General features: G+C 46.1%; 1 protein-coding gene across 1 annotated transcript; it reads left to right on the top strand.

The window, feature by feature from the left end:
* The first annotated feature begins 3,726 nt into the window (after positions 1 to 3,726).
* On the top strand, positions 3,727 to 17,081 carry POLD3 (DNA polymerase delta 3, accessory subunit). Its single transcript, XM_081952032.1, has 12 exons — positions 3,727 to 3,950; positions 5,389 to 5,444; positions 6,148 to 6,250; positions 6,956 to 6,995; positions 7,205 to 7,337; positions 8,930 to 9,185; positions 10,212 to 10,293; positions 11,433 to 11,592; positions 12,796 to 12,905; positions 13,023 to 13,102; positions 13,731 to 13,809; positions 14,039 to 17,081. The coding sequence occupies exons 1-12, from the start codon at positions 3,822 to 3,824 to the stop codon at positions 14,239 to 14,241; spliced, it is 1,431 nt and encodes a 476-aa protein (XP_081808158.1). The 5' UTR covers positions 3,727 to 3,821; the 3' UTR covers positions 14,242 to 17,081.
* The last annotated feature ends 1,513 nt before the right edge of the window (positions 17,082 to 18,594 follow it).

The following is an 18,594-nucleotide window of genomic DNA, read 5'->3' as shown; positions in this document are numbered from 1 at the left end:
ATCCGTTTCCTTTTCGAAACACGACAAGGAAGCAGCCTGGGTCTCAGTCGTGCTTCGTTTATAGCTGGTATCCGGTCTTCATATCTTAAGATGGGAGTTTAGCACACGATTCCCAGCCATTTGAAGGAATTCCCTTGCACCTTGGCTGTGGCGGAGTTGTGAAAAGGTGCACATGTAATCCTCGGTTTACGACCACAAATGTTTCAGCCTATAATTTTCGTTGCTAAGCAATACAGTTGTTAAGTGAGTTTTGCCCCATTTTACGACTTTCCTTGCCACAATTGTTTAATCTGGCATGACACATTTAAAAACCACTTGCCAACAGAACCACAGAGCAAAAACTAACCATCCTGATTCTGGACATAAGTTGGAACTATCTGTAGTAGACCAACTTTGATGGCATTGTTGCTCCTTCAATTTAGTCTCGTCTGCTGGGAACTGCCTGGAAAAATCAGCATTTTAACCGAATAACATAAAAATAGAATCACAGAGTTAGGAGGACCCTTGGAGGTCTTCTAGTCCAGCCCCCTGCTCAAGCAGGAGACCCTATACCATTTCAGACAAATCGCTGTCCAATTTCTTCTTGAAAGCCTCCAGTGATGGAGCATTTACAACTTCTGGTGGCAAGCTGTTCCACTGGTTGATTGTCCTCACTATCAGGAAATTTCTCCTTAGTTGCTTCTCTCCTTGATTAGAACATAGAATATAGAATAACAGAGTTGGAAGGGACCTTGGAGGCCTTCTAGTCCAACCCCTTGCTCAAGCAGGAGACCCTTTACCATTCCAGACAAATGGCTATACAAACTCTTCTTAAAAATGTCTAGTGATGGAGCACCCACAATTTCATGTGGCAAGCTGTTCCACTGGTGAATTGTCCTCACTATCAGGAAATTTCTCCTTAATTCCAGGTTGGTTTTTTTCCTTGATTAGTTTCCATCCATTGGTTCTTCTCCTGCCTTCAGGGGCTTTGGATAAATGAAATTTCATTGCATGCAGCTCTCAAAGGGTCACCTCCTCCAGTATACACTAAACATGACAAGATAAATTAATTAATGAATACAAATTTATGCCTATGCCCACCGATATGATAAGACGTAGAGAAACAACAAAGTCTAGTTCAGATGCCTGCGTGCACATTGTAGACATCACTGGGTTTCTGTGCATTCCATGCTGGAAATAAACGCCTCGGGAAGCTAGGATATAAATCTGAGCCATAAAGAAATAAAAGAAATATATCTATTTCAAGCACGTCCCCACCCAGCAATTACATCAATGCAAAATCTTAATGTTCTTTTTCCATGCACCTGATCCCTGTTTTATGAGACTGGCCTGTTCCACAGAACGTCCGGCCAGCAGAAAAAGCAGCAACAGGAAGTCAAGGTAGAGAAGGAAAATAATTGCAGGAATTGGGGATCTTCCAGTCCAGTGAAGAGAAGGACTAGGGATGACTTGATAGCAGCCTTCTAATACTTGAGGGGCTGCCGCAAAGAAGAGGGGGGGGGGTTCAACCTTTTATCCAAAGCCCCTGAAGGCAGGACAAGAACCAATGGATGGAAACTAATCAAGGAGAAAAGCCAACCTGGAATTAAGGAGAATTCTATTCCTATTCCTATTCTATACATTCCATATTCTATTCTATTCTATTCTATTCTATTCTATTCTATTCTATTCTATTCTATTCCTATTCCTATTCCTATTCTATTCCTATTCTATTCCATTCCATTCTTCATTCCATTATCCTATCCTATCCTACTCTACTCTATTCTATTCCAATCCTGTTCTATTCCAATCCGTTCCGTTCCGTTCCACACCACTCCACTCCACTCCACCGCACCCCATTCCATTCCATCCCATTCTCTTCTATTCTATATATTCATTTATTCTGTCATGTTCATGTAGGGTCTATTGGAGGTGGTGACCTTTTGAGAGCTGCATGCAGCGAAATTTCATTTTAATGAATGCCGATTGGTGTACATTCCAAGTGACCATAAAGTTATTCTAAATCCAAACAAGGGCAGAGAATGGAGGAAAAACACCGGAGGTATTTGTGTTCCAGGTTGCATCACTTTCCTCCAGCTGCTGACGGGGGGAATTCCAGAGGTTGTTGGGGTTTTTTGCATCCTGGGTCACAAGGAGTGAATTCTGACGCAAATCAACTTTTCCTGCTTTTTCTCTTTTAATCTCTCTCCAGCTAATAATAATTGGAGGTCAGAAGGAAGCAAGCAAAGTCCATCCAAACTGGTTTTGTAAATAAGGACATTCTGTATGTAACAGAATAACAGAGTTGGAGGGGACCTTGGAGGTCTTCTAGTCTAACCCCCTGCTCAAGCAAGAGACCCTATACAAATAGTCCTTGACTTATGACCACAACTGAGCCCAGAATTTCGGTTAGTAAGCAAGATATTTGTTCAGTGAGTTTTGCCCCATTTTTCGACCTTCCTTGGCACAGTTGTTAAGTTAGTCACACGGTTGTTAAGTGAATCCGGCTTCCCCCTTGACTTCGACTGTCAGACAGTCGCAAAAGGGGACCACGTCATCCCACGACCCTGCAACCGTCATAAATATGAGTCAGTTGCCAAGAGTCTGAATTTTGATCACGCAACCACGGGGATGCCACAAAGGTTGTAACTGTGAAAAAATTTGTAGAACAGAAAAACAAGTCCCTTTTTCCCCAGTCCAGTTGTAACTTTGAATCAGGGGTGAAATCCAGCCGGTTCTGACAGGTTCTGGAGAACCGGTAGAGGAAATTTTGAGTAGTTTGGAGAACCAGCAAATGCCACCTCTGGCTGGCCCCAGGAGTGGGGAGGGAAGGGGGATTTTGCAGTATCCTCCCCTGCCACGTCCACCAAACCACACCACGCCCACCAGGCCACGCACTCAGAACCGATAGTAAAAAAAAATTGAATTTTACCACTGCTTTGAATAGTCACTAAATGAACTGTTATAAGTCGAGGACTGGCTGTCATAATTTTGTCTGGCCGGAGAGCTTTCCCCAGGAGAGGAATATAAACGCACCTCTCAAAATAGCCCTTTCCGGGACGGAAGGCAATTTCTCTCCCCCCCCCCCCCCCCCCCAGGAGGCATCTTCCAGCTGTGCCAGCAGAAAAACAAAACCACGTCAGAGCCACAACTGCACGCAAGACCCAAACAGGCAGATGTAGGATAAGCAGGAAATTGGCCCCAAAATTTGCAAAAACAGGAAACATCCGGAGGAAAAGCAAAAATGCACAGGGGGTTGCAGAGAAGAAAGGAGAAAAGATTCAGCTTTCCTGGATTTTTGCGCCGGTGTGTGTTTGTGTGTTGTGCGCGTGTGAAGCCATTTGGAATGCATGGAAACAAAGAAAGAAGATGGGAGATGGAGGATAGGCTGGAGATGGAAGGGAGAAGTCTCTTTTTTTTTTAAATAATGCAATTTTGCAAAACAAAGCAGGGGAAAAAACCCCATCTAACCCATCTTTCTATAATAAATAAAATTATAGGGGGACCCTGGAGGTCAACCATCTGGCGCCTGCAGGCAATCCTCGACTTACGACCCCCGTGGAGCCCAAAACAAAGGTCTCGCTCATCAAATGACACTTTGGGCTCCATTGGGGTCGTAAGTCGAGGACGCTGCCTCCTCAGCGCCTCCAAATCCCATCATCCTCTGCGCCGGGGTGGCGACGTTAGGCTCAAGCACCTTTTTCCCGCCCACCGCGCTCTAACTGCGGGCGTTTGTTGCGGTCTATTGTCACTTCGCGGCCGCCGTAGCTTCGCCGGAACTGGCTGCGCTCGGCCGCCGTAGCGAGCGCGCGCCAAAGCAAGGATCGCGGCCTGGCGTTGCCATGACGGCGGTGGAGGGTCGCGGAGGGGAAGGGGCGCTGTGGGGCTCTCGTGGCCCCGGTCGCCCCGCCATGGAGGATGAGCTTTACCTGGAGAACATCGACGAGTTCGTCACGGACCAGAACCGAGTCGTGAGTGGGGTGGGTGGGTGGGTGGGAAATCTGTGGGGGGTGGGGTCCCACGGTCACTCAAAAGCTTTATCATTATTATAAATAAATAAAATAAATAAAAGAGTTTAATTGTTGAAATGCGTTTAGTTGCTTCCCTGCGGCCCTTTGAGGCCCCCAACTCGAATCCTGCCTCCTTCCCCCAACGTGCTCTACTCCAACTCCCATCATCCCCAGCGGGGATTGATAGGGATTGTGGTAGGCCTCAAGAGGGCCTCTTGAAGGGGGGGGGGCGGAGACCAAGCAAGAGGGATCCGAAGGGGCGACTCCTGAGACCCCGCGGGAGCCTTGTTGCTGTTGCTCTGCAAGGGACTCCAAACATCCCATAATATCCTTGGCCTTTGGGCCTTCGTCTCCCCCTCCGAGGGTCAAAAGGGGAGGGGGGTCCTCTTTGGGATTTTAGGGAGCCCCCCCCCGAGTTTTCGAATGGCAGGCCTGGTTATGCATCTCTTCATTTGGGGAGGGGGCTTATATTCCCCCCCCCCAAATCCACAGCAGCCCTGAACTCTGGATTCCCCTTTGGCATTAAGGGAAATAATGGTAAGTCATCATAAGTGTCTGTGTGTGTGTAGCAAATGACAAAAAGAATGGGATGACTTCTCCAGAAAAGAAATATATGAACTACGCAATCGGGCATGTGTGTATAAACAAATACTATATGCATAGCATAGCTTTTGTTTCTGTTTTGTGATAGTAATGGTTGGGTAAGGGTAGGGTACAGTATGGTATGGTCTTTATTGTCATTGTACAAAAGAAATACAAGGAAATTGGCCTTAGCCTCACTGGTGCAATCCATGACAACAAATGCAAACAACATAAATAGAATCCCAAAGCAGGTAATCAGGGGAAAAGAAAAAAGGAAAAACCGAATCATACGTTTCAACATGTGCATGGAGTGATTGTGGTTGTGTTTAAGAGTCTGACAGCCCAAGGAGAGAAACTATTTTTAAATCTATGTCTGTGTGTGTATAGATAGAGAAAATTAAAAAACAGTATGATGTCTCCAGAACAATAAATATATAAACTGTATATACATTACACACAGACAGAGAGAGAGAGTTTAAATGAGAAAACAACAATTGGGACGGCCTCCTGTTTATATAGTAATTTTATTTATGCCTGCATAATTGCTTGCAAACCTCAAATGACTTTCTCCAGCCAAGGTCCAGGCCTCCCCCAAAAGTCAGCTATGAGGTATAATGAACCATATTCTGAAGAACTGTGTTGTGAATAATGACACATATAGCAACAGTCACCTGTAGAGGTGTCAGTTCTGTCTTCAAGCTGGGAGGTCAGCCTCCCTGGACTCCAGGACTCTTCCCAACCCAAGGATGATTGTAGTAGTGTTGGTTCAATAAGTGGTGGCATTTTTTAAAAAATAATGACATGCCTTCCTTTGCAGGTAACATATAAATGGCTGAGCTTTACCTTGGGAGTTCATGTGAATCAAGCAAAGCAGTAAGTTGTTAATCTCTCTTGCCTGTATTTAGTAGTCCAGCCTGAAAAACAGAAACACATCATCTCTAATCCTCATGTAGTCCTCATGACCACAATTGAGCTCAAAATTTCTGTTGCTAAGTGAGACTGTTGTTAAGTGAGTTTTGCCCCTTTGTACAGCCTTTTTGCAACAGTTGTTAAGTGAATCACTGCAGTTGTTAAGTTAGTCACACAATTGTTAAGTGAATCTGGCTTCCCCATTGACTTTGCTTGTAACAGCCACAATCTGAACTGCCATCACTGAACCGCTTCATTTAGCAATGGAAATTCCAGGACTACATGTAAACAAACTTTGTTACATGTCCATTTTAATTTGGGATTATCGTTGGAATGTGTTACCCTTTAGGGCAGGAGTCTTACCCTCAAAGAGAGGGGCTGGCCCAAAGTCAACAAGCTGGCTTTCATGGCTAAGGCAGGACTAGAACTCACCATCTCCTTGGCCCAAAGTCACCCAGAACTCACCGTCACCTTGGCCCAAAGCCACCCAGCCTGGTGCTTTAACCACTAGACCAAACCACTTTTCATATTAGCTGTTTAATCTTGAGCTGCAGAGCTTACTTTGGATGACGTATGCTCTTGTTTAGTTTTTCAGTGGTCAGTTGTTGAAAATTTCAAAAAAATTAATTGTCTGTTTTAATCTTGGCCTTTACCCTCCTTTTTACAGGATGTTATATGACTACGTAGAAAGGAAACGGAAGGAGAATGTGGGAGCCCAGTTGCATGTCACCTATTTGCTGGCAGGGAACCTTGTTCAGAGCGGGCACACCGTAAGTCACAAAGGGGATTTCTCTTGCATTGGACATTTGAATTTAAATTTGGTAGCCGGAGTGGAAGCTGAAACCCAGCATTGCAGGCTTAAATCGCTTCCCTCAAAATGAGTTCTACCGATGCCCAGAAAACATGAGTGCCAATTATATACCGTATTTTTCAGAGTATAAGACACACCAGAGTAAAAACAAGTTTTTGCCTCCGCAGGCCGCCTAAACCCTCTGCATGCCTCATTTTTTTGTGAAGAACGGGGCATGCAGAGAGTTTGAGAGACCTACAAAGTGCTCCTGGGAGCTTGCGAGAGGCAAAAACGCCCCATTTTTTTCTAAAACGGGCCTGTTTTTGCCCAAAACAGGGCATGCATAGCCTTTAGGTGGCTTGTAGAGTGCTCCTGGGGGGCTGGATGGGGCAAAAACGAGCAAAAAATGGCCCATTTTTTCACTCGTTTTGCCCTCCCCAGCCCCCAGGAGCACTTTGCAGGCCTCCCAAACCCTTTGCACGTCCATTTTTGTGAAGGCGGGGTTTCGGGAGGCCAAAAATGTTGTATTCAGTGTATAAGACGCACCCAGATTTTCACAGTCTTTTTTTTGGGGGGGGGGGGGGGAGGTGCGTCTTTTACTCCGAAAAATACAGTATGTTAGTGATCAGTCTTTGGGTGATAAGAAATATTTGCTGAAGTAATAAGCTGCCTTTTCTTTTTTTAGTACCATAAGGTTGCAGTAGTGAGAGAAGATAAATTAGAAGGTAAGTTTGTACAAAACTTCAAAAATCAGATCTGAAAAATACAGCGAATTCTTTTTCCATCTTTTTTTTTTAATTTTCCCCACAACAGCCACCACGTGAGGTGGGCTGGGCTGAGAGGGAGAGACCGGCCCAAAGGCACCCAGTTTATTTACCCCACTTGTTTTGAGAAAACCTCCCTCCCTCCCTCCCTTCTTCTGCCTCCTTTCCAGCCTTGAAGTCCAAATTCTCCACAGTGGCCAGCGTGCACGTCTACAGCATCCAGAAAGCCCAACTGAAGGACAGCAGCCCCCTCTTCAACACCGACTACGACATCCTCAAGGCGAATCTCGAGAACTGTGGCAAGTGAGTGAGCTCGCGGCAAGCCGTTGGTGTCATGGTGGCCGTTCTGAGCTACACATGGCAAGCTGACAGCCTGACATCAGTAACAGTCGGGGGGGGGGGGCAGCAGTGGGGCTGGGGGACGCAGGGAGGGAACTTACGGGAATCAAACCAGGGGTGAAATGCTACCAGTTGGGGCATTAAAAACATTAATAAGAGTTTTTTTTTAAAAGTTCCAGCGATTGTCGCACAGCTGATCTTTGGAACTTTAAAAAAAAAAAATTTAAGCATTTTTTTTACAGGTTCTCTGGAAACGCGGGTGTGGTGGTGGTCTGTTTTTGCTCTCAGCAGGCCAAAAATGGAGGGTGAGAGAGTATCTGTTTTTGCTCCCAGCAGGCTTCCCTGAAGGGTTAGGGTTTCCCTGAAGCCTGCTAGGCCAGAAACGGGGCGGGGGGGGGGGTTGCTGAGAAAAGAAAGAGAGAGAGAAAGAAAGAAAGAAAGAAAAAGGGAGGGAGGGGAAAAGGAGTGGAAGGACGGACTATAAACTTGGCACTAGACGCAGCATCAGAGGATTATCCAGGGCTGGAAGGTATCTGGAGATCATCTAGTCCAACCCTGCTCAAGCAGGACAGTGTTAAAGTGAGTTTCTGTCTTTTGATCCTCCAGTTACTTGACTACATAGCCACGCCCACCCAGTCACATGACCCCCCACCCAGTCACCCCCACCAAGCCATGCCCACAGAACCTGATTTCACCACTGACTCAAACCCAAGACGTGCTGTCCCACGGGAAACACCCAACTGCCAGTGAGCGCACGAAGTGAAGGCTTAAGCCATTTGTTAATAGCTGACTGGACCTTTAGTGATAAACCAGGGGGGATTGTCCAGGACCAAGGGAAAGTTAACGTATCTTTTGTGTGCGGAAATCTCTGAACCAGCTTTGACTCTTCTGTAACCACTTTGGCTTTAGTAAAGCACAGGTAGTCCTTGACTTACGACCACAGTTGAGCCCAAAGTTTTCATTGCTAAGTGAAATGTATTTTAAGTGGTTTTTGCCCCATTTTACAACCTTTCCACGGTTGTTAAGCGGATCACTGCCGTTGAGTTAGTCACAGTATTGTTAAGTGAATCTGGCTTCTCCCCAGTGACTTTGCTGGTCAGAAGTTTGCAAAAGTTCGTGCGACCCTGGGACACTGCGACCGTCATAAAGATGAGTCAGTTGCCGAGTGTCTGAATTTTGATCCCATGATCATGGGAGGCCGCAACTGTTGTAAGTGTAATAAAACAGTATTAAGTCATTTTTACATATTTTTTTTCAGTTCTGTTGTTACTTTGAATGGTCACTAAATGAGCTGTTGTAAATTGAGGACAGCCTGTGCACTTTTGGCTAATCATGGGTCAGGAGTCTTTCTTTCCTGATTGACCAAGTTGGGACAGTCGACAAATAGTTCTGGATGCGACTTTGTTGAAAACTGAAATTGTTTCCAGATCTTTGACAATTTTGCTGAACAATTTTCTCACTCAACAACATAAATGTTGGGCTCCATTGCGGTCATAAGTTGAGGACTGCCTGTATTTAGTTCCATTGCTAACAGAATGTGTTCATTCTGCTCCTAGATTTAGCGCCATTTGCTGTCCTGCCGCCATCATCAGGTCTGTCGCTGAAGGCTCCCAGGCTGAGACCCCCGCCCAGCCTCCACCCGCCACAAGTGCGCTCCTCGCTCCCGCGCTCAATGGCCATGCTCCAGGTGCGTCTTCCAAGCAGCCCGCCCAGCTGATGAAAGGCATTATGGGAATGTTTGCGGCCAAAGCAACCTCCAAAACGAAGAACACCAACAAGGAAGCTAAACCGGAGACCAAAGAGACGCCCAGTGTAAGTTTTCAAACTTGGAATACCATACTTTTCAGAGTATAAGACGCACCGGAGTATAAGACACACCAGGATTTTGAAGAGGCAAATTTAAAAAAAAAAGGTTTTGCACTCTGCAGACCTCCCCAAAACAGCCTGTTTTTTTGTGAAAACGGGCCCGTTTTTTTATCAAAAAAAGGATATGCATAGCCTTTGGGAGGCTTATAGAGTGCTCCTGGGGGGCGGGGGGGGGAAGGAGCAAAAAAGGGGCCTGTTTTGCATTCATTTTTGCCCTCCCCGGCACCCAGGAGCACTCGGGAAGCCTCCTGAAGGCTATGCACGTCCATTTTTGGAAATGGGTTGGAGTTTCGGGAGACCAAAAATGCTGTATTCAGTGTATAAGACGCACCCAGATTTTCACCCTCTTTTTTGAGGGAAAAGGGTGCGTCTTATACTCTGAAAAATACGGTACTTGGCGGAAGGACCAGGGCTGGCTGGGGAATTCTGGGAGTTGAAGTCCACATATCTTTAAGCCTCCCGCAGTTGGAAAAAACCCTCGTCTAGAGAAAATGCAGGTCGTCCTCGACTTACAAGGGTTCATTTAGTGACCGAAATTACAACAGCGCTGAAAAAAAGTGACATGACCATTTTTTCACACTTACGTACGACTGTTGCAGCATTCTCCATGGTCAAAATTCACACTCTTTGCCACTGGCTCATATTTATGACGGTTGCAGCATCCCGGGGGGGTCGCAGGATCCCCTTTTGTGACCTTCTGACAAGCAAAGTCAACGGGGGAAGCTGGATTCGCTTAACAAACGTGTTACTCACTTAACAACTGCAGCGATTCACTTAACGACGGAAGGAAAAAGGTCGTAAAATGGGACAAAGCTCACTTAACAAACGTCTCACTGAATAGGAATTTTGCTGAGTTATGGTCGTAAGTCGAGGACTGTACAGACTTGGCCATCTCTGCAGTGGTTTTATTGATTTTTATATTGTGTTTCTGGGATATCTTCCTTTCTAACTCTTTTTTAAAATTACTTCTAGGCTTCGGTGACCAACAGCAAAGCCGCAGCGAAAGAGAATATGCTGAACAACTTCTTTGGCAAGGCAGCTGTTAGCAAAGAGGGTGAGCCCCTCTGTATTTTCTCCTCCATTGCAAGTACAGGTAGTCCTCGACTTACAACGACTACCGTTGAGCCTAAATGATGTATTCAAAAGCAGGACAGTTGTTAAGTGAATTTTATCCCATTTTACGACCTTTCCCGCCACACATGAAGTGAATCACTGCAGTGCTTCAGCTAGCAAGACGGTTGTTAAGTGAATCCGGCTTCCCCCATTGACTCTGCTTGTCAGACGGTCACAAAAAGGGACCACGTAACCCTGCACTGCAACAGTCAGAAATGTGAGTCAGTTGTCAAGCTCCCAAATGTAAATTGTGTGACCATTGGGGGGGGGGGTGCGGCAACGGTCATAAGTGTGAAAAACGGACATGTCACTTGGGTGCTGTTGTAATTTTGAATGGTCACTAAATGAACTGTTGTAAGTCGAGCCAGAAAAGAGCCAGTTGCCAAGTGTGCGAATTTTGCCCCCATGACCACACAGGGATGCTTCAAAAGTCGTAAGAGTGAAAAAGGTTCATAAACTGTTTTCAGTGCCAGTATGACTTTGCACAGTCACTAAATGAATGATTGTAAGTCGAGGACTACCTGTTCTAAAAAAAGACTGAACATTGGTTTTGATTGGAGGCAGCTTCCAAATAGCATCCAAAAGTGAATCAGAGTCCGAGGCAAAAGATTCCTCAAAGTTCCAATTTATGAAGAGAGCCATGTTGCCACATCTGGGAAAACCCGAATCTGAAAGCTTCCCGGTTTTCCCCACCTAGTTGAACGTTCAAGATCTTTCCCTCACACCCACAAGTCCCATCCCATGGTCCAATCTCCCACTGCCACTCTGGCAGCTTCCACCCATCCAGTTCCGGCCAGGTGCAGAGGTGCAAAGACAAAGGATGACCTTGGCTTTCTAGAAAGAATGTTGTTATGGCTACATAGCATCTAACCCCCTCCCATTTTCCCACAGTAGAAAATGCCTAGCAGAAGAATAGAAAGGGTGGGAGGCCCAAGACCCCAAAGGAAAGATGGCTGCAGGCCTGACAGCTGCCACTGGTAGTTTACAGGATGAACTCACATGGGTTCATCCCCCATGAAGAGACCTATCCCACCTTGATCGTCACAGGCTGACTTTCCTATTTTCCTCGCTTCTGTGCAGACAAAGCCAGTGCTGAACCCGAGCAACAGAAGGAAGAGCGATCCACTGCCAAGTCCCCAGTTTCCTCCACAGACCCAAAGTCTCCTCTTAACCCTGCTGGCCACGAGAAGGCCAAGAAGGAGGCCGAGCCGGCCAGAGGGCAGCAGAGAGATAAGAAAAGGTAGTGGGTTTGTGTTTCCCTCACTGACCCAGGCTGCGAGGAGTTGGCCTGTTCCAGTCGCTTGTGTGGCTCATTGCAACATTTATACCGATGTTCCCCAACCTTGACAACTTTAAGATGTGTGGACTTCGATTCCCAGAATTCCCAGCCACCATTTTTGAAGTCCAGCTCCCAGAATTCCCCAGCCACAATGTGTGGACTTCAGCTCCCAGGATTCCCCAGCCATGATGTGTAGACTTTACCTCTTAGAATTCCCCAGCCCCTATGTTGGACTTCAGCTCCTGAAATTTATGTGGCCTAAAGTCCATAATCAAAGCATTGATTTTGAACTCCCAGACCCCCCCCCAGGATGTATGGACTTTGACTGCCACAATTCCTCAGCCAGCAGATGAGAATATGCGGTGGGAGGGAGAGGAAATAATTGGAAGAATAGCATGCCTTTAAAAAAAGAAAAGCAATTCAGCTTAAGGCTTGCCTTGCTCCAGTTTTTAATGGGGGCAGAATAGTCCTGGCTGAAAGTTGTACAATTTAAAGGAAAACCTAACTTCTGTGCCTACAAAGAGTACTTGGTTTGGGAAGACTTTTTAGGGGATTCTCCACTTAGCTATTTATTTTATTTTAAAAGCTCAATAAGAGTTTCTCCTCTAGCTTAAGCCAGAGGGGGCTGTTAAGTGAGTTTTGACCCATTTTACGAGTTTTCTTGCCACGGTTGTTAAGTGAATCATTGCAGCTGTTAGGTTAGTAGCAGGGTTGTTAAGTGAATCCGGCTTCCCCATTGACTTTGCCTGTCAGAAGGTCGCAAAAGGGGGAATCACACGACCCCAGGACACTGCAACCCAGGGGTGTCCAAACTTGGGAACTTTAAGACTTGTGGACTTCAACTCCCAGAATTCCCCAGCCAGCTATGCTGGCTGGGGAATTCTGGGAGTTGAAGTCCACAAGTCTTAAAGTTCCCAAGTTTGGACACCCCTGCTGTAACCATTTCAAATATGAAAATTGCCAAGCGCCAAGTTTTGATCATGTCATCCCAGGGATGCTGCAACAGTCTTTAAGTGTGAAAAACCGTCATAAGTCACTTTTGTCATTGCTGTTGTAACTTTGGACGGTCACTGAGCAAATGGTTGTAAGTCGAGGAATACCTGTTTTGGCAAAGCTTTCATTTTTCTTCCTTTTCCACCTAAGCTAAGCTCTCTTTTCTCCCAGAGCAAAGCGGACAGACGTGTCTGATGAGGAGGAGAAAGGAAGCAGACGCCTAAAGAAGAAAAGGCGTCGAATCAAACAGCTTCAGTCAGACAGCAGCGGTGGGGAGGAAGGTGAGTAGAGGTGGGACCCACCGACACTTTAAGTCAGGGGTCTCCAACCTTGGCAACCTTAAGACTTGTGGGCTTCAACTCCCAGAATTCCTCAGCCAGCGTTGTTCCTTCTTGCAGACCCTCCCTCACTGGCAGCTTCTGAAGACAATTCTCCTGTGCCAGCTCAGAAGCCTCAGCCAGCACCTATACCCCTGGAGGTAAATATGCCTAAGCACAGGTGTGTGGGTGTGAGAGAGGAGAGAAAGAGGAAGAAAAGAGAAAGAAAGAAAAATGTGGGTTGGACAGAAAGAAAGGAAAGCAAGAGGAAAGGATGCTGTCTAGGTTTGCCATTCACCCACAGTGACCCACGATTGTGCTTGGTTTTTTTTAATAAAAAGTTTTTTATTCAATAAACATTAAAAACCTTCGACATAGTGCGACATTTCTGGCATAAACCTTTGCATATAGTGATTAGATCTTACAACAATTACATTTTGTATCCATTACATAGGTGTATGTAGTCAGCTGATCCTTTTTTTATATAATTACTAATCATACAAATACATATCCGATTCCTACCTGTCACACATTCTTAATACCATATTTCCCAATTCTTAACTTGTCTGTGTTTTTCTGTCCTGGCCTTTTTCCCCTCGTTTCTAACCATCGGGTACCATTTGTCCCAGATTTCGTGACATTCCGTCTCACCCTTGTCTTTGAGCTCTAGAGTCAGTCTGTCCAGTCCAGAGCTCTAGAGCCAATCATACTCAAGAAGACTGTGCTTGTTGAGTATGATTGAATAAGGCAGCAGGGTCTCCTCACTCTCTTTCTGCTGCCCTCTTTCAGGCTTCCGTGGGAGTGAAGAAAGGCAAGCGGAAACGGGTCTTGAAATCCAGAACTTTTGTGGACGACGAAGGCTGCATCGGTAGGTAGCTCGTGGGGTTCCCGGGCACAATAAATCCCAGTGCCGTTGTAACTATGAACGGTCACTAAACAAACTTTTGTAAGTCAAGGACAAACAACCCCCAGTCCTCCTTTTCCTTAAACTAAACATACCCAATTCCTGCAAGCAACGTTCTCTTCTTGAGAGCAAGCAAGAAAGGGAAACTTTCCAGGTCTTGTCCGTGTAAACCTGTGTCTCCTCTTGTTCCCAGTGACGGAAAAAGCCTACGAGAGTCAATCTTGCACGGAGAGCGAAGAGGATGTCCGCACCAAGCCCGCCGCAGCTCACAAGGCCCCTGCTGGCCCCCCGAAAAAAGACCCCAAAGAGGAGAAGAGAGGCACCAAGAAAGGAGGGGTAGTCCCTGGCAAGGCCAACAAGCAGGCCTCCATCATGGGCTTCTTCCAAAAGAAATGAGCTACGATCCTCCGAGGATTTGCAGGAATCCCTGCCCGAGCGAACCTCTCATCTTGGAGGCACGGGATTTGCTACGTAGCTGAGGGATCTCGGGATCCAGGCGGTGGGACTTGGGAAGCTTCTGATCCTGAAATAAGGCAGGATATGCTGGGTGCTGGAAGACCTGCACGGGGCAGCCAGGCGCTTAGGAGTTTTCAACCGAAGACCGTATGCCTTCCTTGATCTTTTTAAAGCCAAGCTTTTAGAGGCTGGTCCTCCACATCTTGTGCTCAGAAATTGAACCGCTGTCCCTCCTTCTCGGGCGGATTTGCAATCCCTTCCTGAAAACGGGGAGGAGGTTATCTTCTCTCTTGGGAGAGAGGGGTCCTCTTTGGGGCTATGTTGCCCCCTCGTTGGCAAGAGGTCCATGGGGTCTCCAGAGTGGAGCCTGAAGAAGCCAGCAGAGATGCCTCCAAGAAGATCTAGGCTTCTATCTCGCTTTCATGAAGACCCGTAGAAGGCCTCATGATCCCACGGGGCTTGCTTCCAAGAAGACCCTCCCTCCCCCCAACGAGATCTCATCCGCTAGGACTTGCAGCTGGAAACATCTGGGCCCGCCCTCTTCAAGGATCTCCACTGCCTAGCCCAGCAAGGCCCCTCTGTTCTCCAGGAACAATGGCCAAGTGGGGATTGTTGAGGGACAATTTGGTCTTCTAAGAAGGCCGCCTATTGACTTCTGATTCCTTCAACGGAACCCTTTGGATTCCTCAGATCTTGGTATGGATCCAGGAAAGCTTTGATCCAGCCTCCGAAAGATCTCCAGCATGGGAATCAGCCACGGCTTGCTCCCTTCAAGCTCCGTACTCGGATTGGTCATTGCGAATTCTTCATAATGAGAAACCTTTCAGGATTGGCCAGGAGCACCGTTGGGGTGGAAGATGCTAACTACGAATACCTTCCCAACATGGTTACACAAACCAGTGGCCATGATTTCCCCCCTCCAAAGAATGTGCCTTTGGCTTGGACCCTCTTGTGGGGGGGGATGTATAGCAGCCCCTCCACAAACTGGGATGAAGAGATGCGTGAAAAATTGGTGGTCTTTTGCTATTTGGGGGGCAGGGGCTGCTTAGGAAATTGGCCGTTAATATCGAAGGAAGGGACTTCTGGATTGAAAGGCCCAACTCCAAAGACATTAAAGACCTACAGAGGCCTCACATGTAGGTGCAACAGACAGTCCTACTCTGGACATTGTCAGCTGCTGGTGACAAAAATCACAACTGCCTCTCGGTTTACCATTTCCGGCCCTCTGGCATGTCTCTTCCTTTCCAACTTCTCCAGGAGTTTTCCGATAAGTGGGTAGTGTTATTTTCCCAGGTTTTCCACAGGAAAATTATCTCACTAGGGGAGAAGAAAAGGAGCAGGAATTCAGGTCAGTTGTTCCCAGCCTCCTACACCAGGCAAGTGTCGTACAAACACACCCACACCCAGATGGTCACAGTTCTAGTGGTCGCTAGGGTGGTTTTTACAGCCAAGTAACGGTAGTTGAGTTATAGGCCCATGATGGCGAACCTGACACACGTGCCAGAGGAGGCACGCATAGCCCTCTCTGTGGGCACATGCACCGTCGACAGCTGCTCTTTTGGTTTCCAGCATGCACAGGCTTTGTCTTCACGGGTTCGGGTTTGGGTGGTTTTCAGGCCCTTTTTGCCCCCCCAAAAAACAGCCTGAAAAATGCCCCCAAAACAGGCCGTTTTCAGGCTGTTTTTCAGACTGAAAATGGCCCCCAAACAGCCAAAATCAGGCTGTTTCAGGTGCCCTTTTCGGGGTACAAAAATAGCCTGAAAACGCCCCCAAAACAGCCTGAAAAAGGCCTGTAAATGGCCCCCAAACAGCCAAAAACATGCTGTTTTGGGAGGCATTTTCAGGCTGTTTTTCATGCAGTTTTCTGTCTGTTTTTTGGGCCAAATGCAGCTGAAAAATGGCCAAAAAACAGGCATGAACGCACCAGTCAGCTAGCCTTCAGGTTTCCAGTGCTCTGGTGCACGCTTATGCACATCCGTTCCAGTTTGGGCACTGGGGGCCGAAAAGGTTGGCTGCCCCTGTTACAGGCTCCCCTGCAAAAGATGCTTTCTGGGAAGATACTCCCCCAAATAAACTTCCTGATGGCTTCTTAGAATGAATTGTCTATTTGGTCCACTGGAAGACCGAAGGAGAAAACTTTCGCCTTTTTAACTAAAATGTATTTTTTTTTTTTTTTTGGCACAGCGGTTTCGGCCTGGAAAAGCTCCACTCCAGCTTTGCATCTAACAAGCAAGTTTCACCCCTTGCTGAAAAAAATCAAAAATTATCCCAAAACTATTCAGATGGCAAGGAATGCCTCTTGTCCTGGTTTGATCAGCTTCCGGGTCAGAGTTTCCCAACCTTGGCTCGTTTTAAGAGGGGTGGACTTCAACTCCCAGAATTCCCCACTTCAAGCAGAGCCGGCTAGGGGATTCTGGGAGTTGAAGTCCATCCCTCTTAAAACCTGCCAAGGTTGGAAAAAACTGCAAACCTGGTAGCTCGTTTTACAATGAATGCACCAGTGCAAGAACCATACAGCTATTTTGGGGTGTGCAGTTGTCAATTTCCTATCAAGAACCAGTCTGTAGTGTTAACTCCAGTTTTGTATGTCAAAATACCAGGGCAGGAAGTGAGTCTGGCTTTGTTTGGGAGAGAATGATGGGCCTCTGTTGTCCGAGGTTAACAGAACTTGGGGCTTTCCCAAGTTTCCCCTCTTTTTATGTCGTTTCTTAAAATGTTTTTCCCCCAAGAAATTTACACTAGAAAAGCCAAATTGAATAAAGACATGCTCTTGTATGCTACTTTTCCCTCCCCTCTTAATTTGCGTTTGGTTTAGGATTTATGCAGCGCCTGCACTGCTGGTTGGTTAACATCCTTCCATTCAACTTTGAAAGTTTCCCTCCCAAGTGAATACTTCAAAAGCAAGTCCATCCATAGCCGCTTTCATTGTGTTCATTTTAAACAGAACAACAAAGTTGGAGGGGACCATAGAGGTCTTCTAGCCCAACCCCCAGCTTAAGGCAAAAGTCTTTATATCATTCCAGACAAGTTCCCCTCCAGTCTCTCTTCTTAATAACCTCCAGTGATGGAGGACCTACAACTTCTGGTGGCAAGCTGTTCCACTGGTTCATTGTTCTCACCATTAGGAAATTCCACCTTAGTTCCAGGTTGCGTCTCTCTTTGGTTAGTTTCCATCCGTTGCTTCTTATCCTGCCCTCTGGTGCTTTGGAGAATAGCTTGACCCCTTTCTCCTCTGTGGCAGCCCCTCAAATATTGGAAAGCTGCTATTGTGTCTCCCCTGGTCCTTCTCTTCCCTAGATCAGCCATGCCCAGTTCCTGCAACCGTTCTTTATATGTTTTACCCTCCAGTCCCCTCATCATCCTGGTTGCTCTTCTCTGCACTCTTAAATACAGCTGGAATTTTTTATTTATGAAAGAATAAGTAGTAGTATTCTTATTTCTTGATAAGAAATGTCAGATCTTGTCAGAGAGAAAGATACAATCAAGAACTTTTGAGTTTAACCCTTACTGACTGCATGGTCCCATCCATAACCAGGTGTCCTCAATTTTGACCATAATTGGTCAGGAAATTCATTTTTAAGTGACGGTTCATTAAGGGAGACATCACCCAACCGCTAAATGCATGACCATTTTTTTCAGTAGTCATTAAGTGGACCACTGGTCATTAAGCAAGATCTCATGATGGCACCTAGCTTCATATATTACCCTATGCAAGGGCAGCCACTTGGAAAACATCTGGGCGAAATGGCTTGCGCACTTTAGGCCTAGCTGTTTTTTACAAGCCCATGCACTGTAAGGTAGGTGTGTGTGTGTGTGTGTGTGTGTACACGTGTATTGTAGACTACTGTCGACCTCCCCCCCCCTTCCTAAGAGGTCTGTAAGGGGCGTGAACAAGTGCACCGACTGTCCCTGTCCTAATATTCCCTTGTATTCATATTCATTTCATGCATTCATAATCATGTCTATCCTCATATCTGTTATCTAATTAATATTTGATATAAATAAATAAATAAAATACCTATCTCCATCCATCCACCATCTCTTTCATATCTATTCTATCTGTCTATATCCATCCATCCCTGTCCTAAGGTTTCCTTGTATTCGTATTCATTTCAAGGATTCATAATCATGTTTATACTTACATCTGTTATCTACTTCATGCTTGATAAAATAAATAAAATACATAAATAAAAATATACCCATCACATTTCGATGAAAATGCATGGGATAAAAATATAAAACCCAAAATATAAAGGTGTTTATAAGTATAATCTTTATTGCCATTGTACTTAA

This window comes from Natrix helvetica, assembly GCF_964273705.1.
Source record: "Natrix helvetica genome assembly, chromosome: 4".
Lineage (NCBI taxonomy): Eukaryota > Metazoa > Chordata > Lepidosauria > Squamata > Natricidae > Natrix > Natrix helvetica.
The sequence above is the reverse complement of the archived record's forward strand: the minus strand, read 5'-3'. Positions and strand labels throughout refer to the sequence as shown.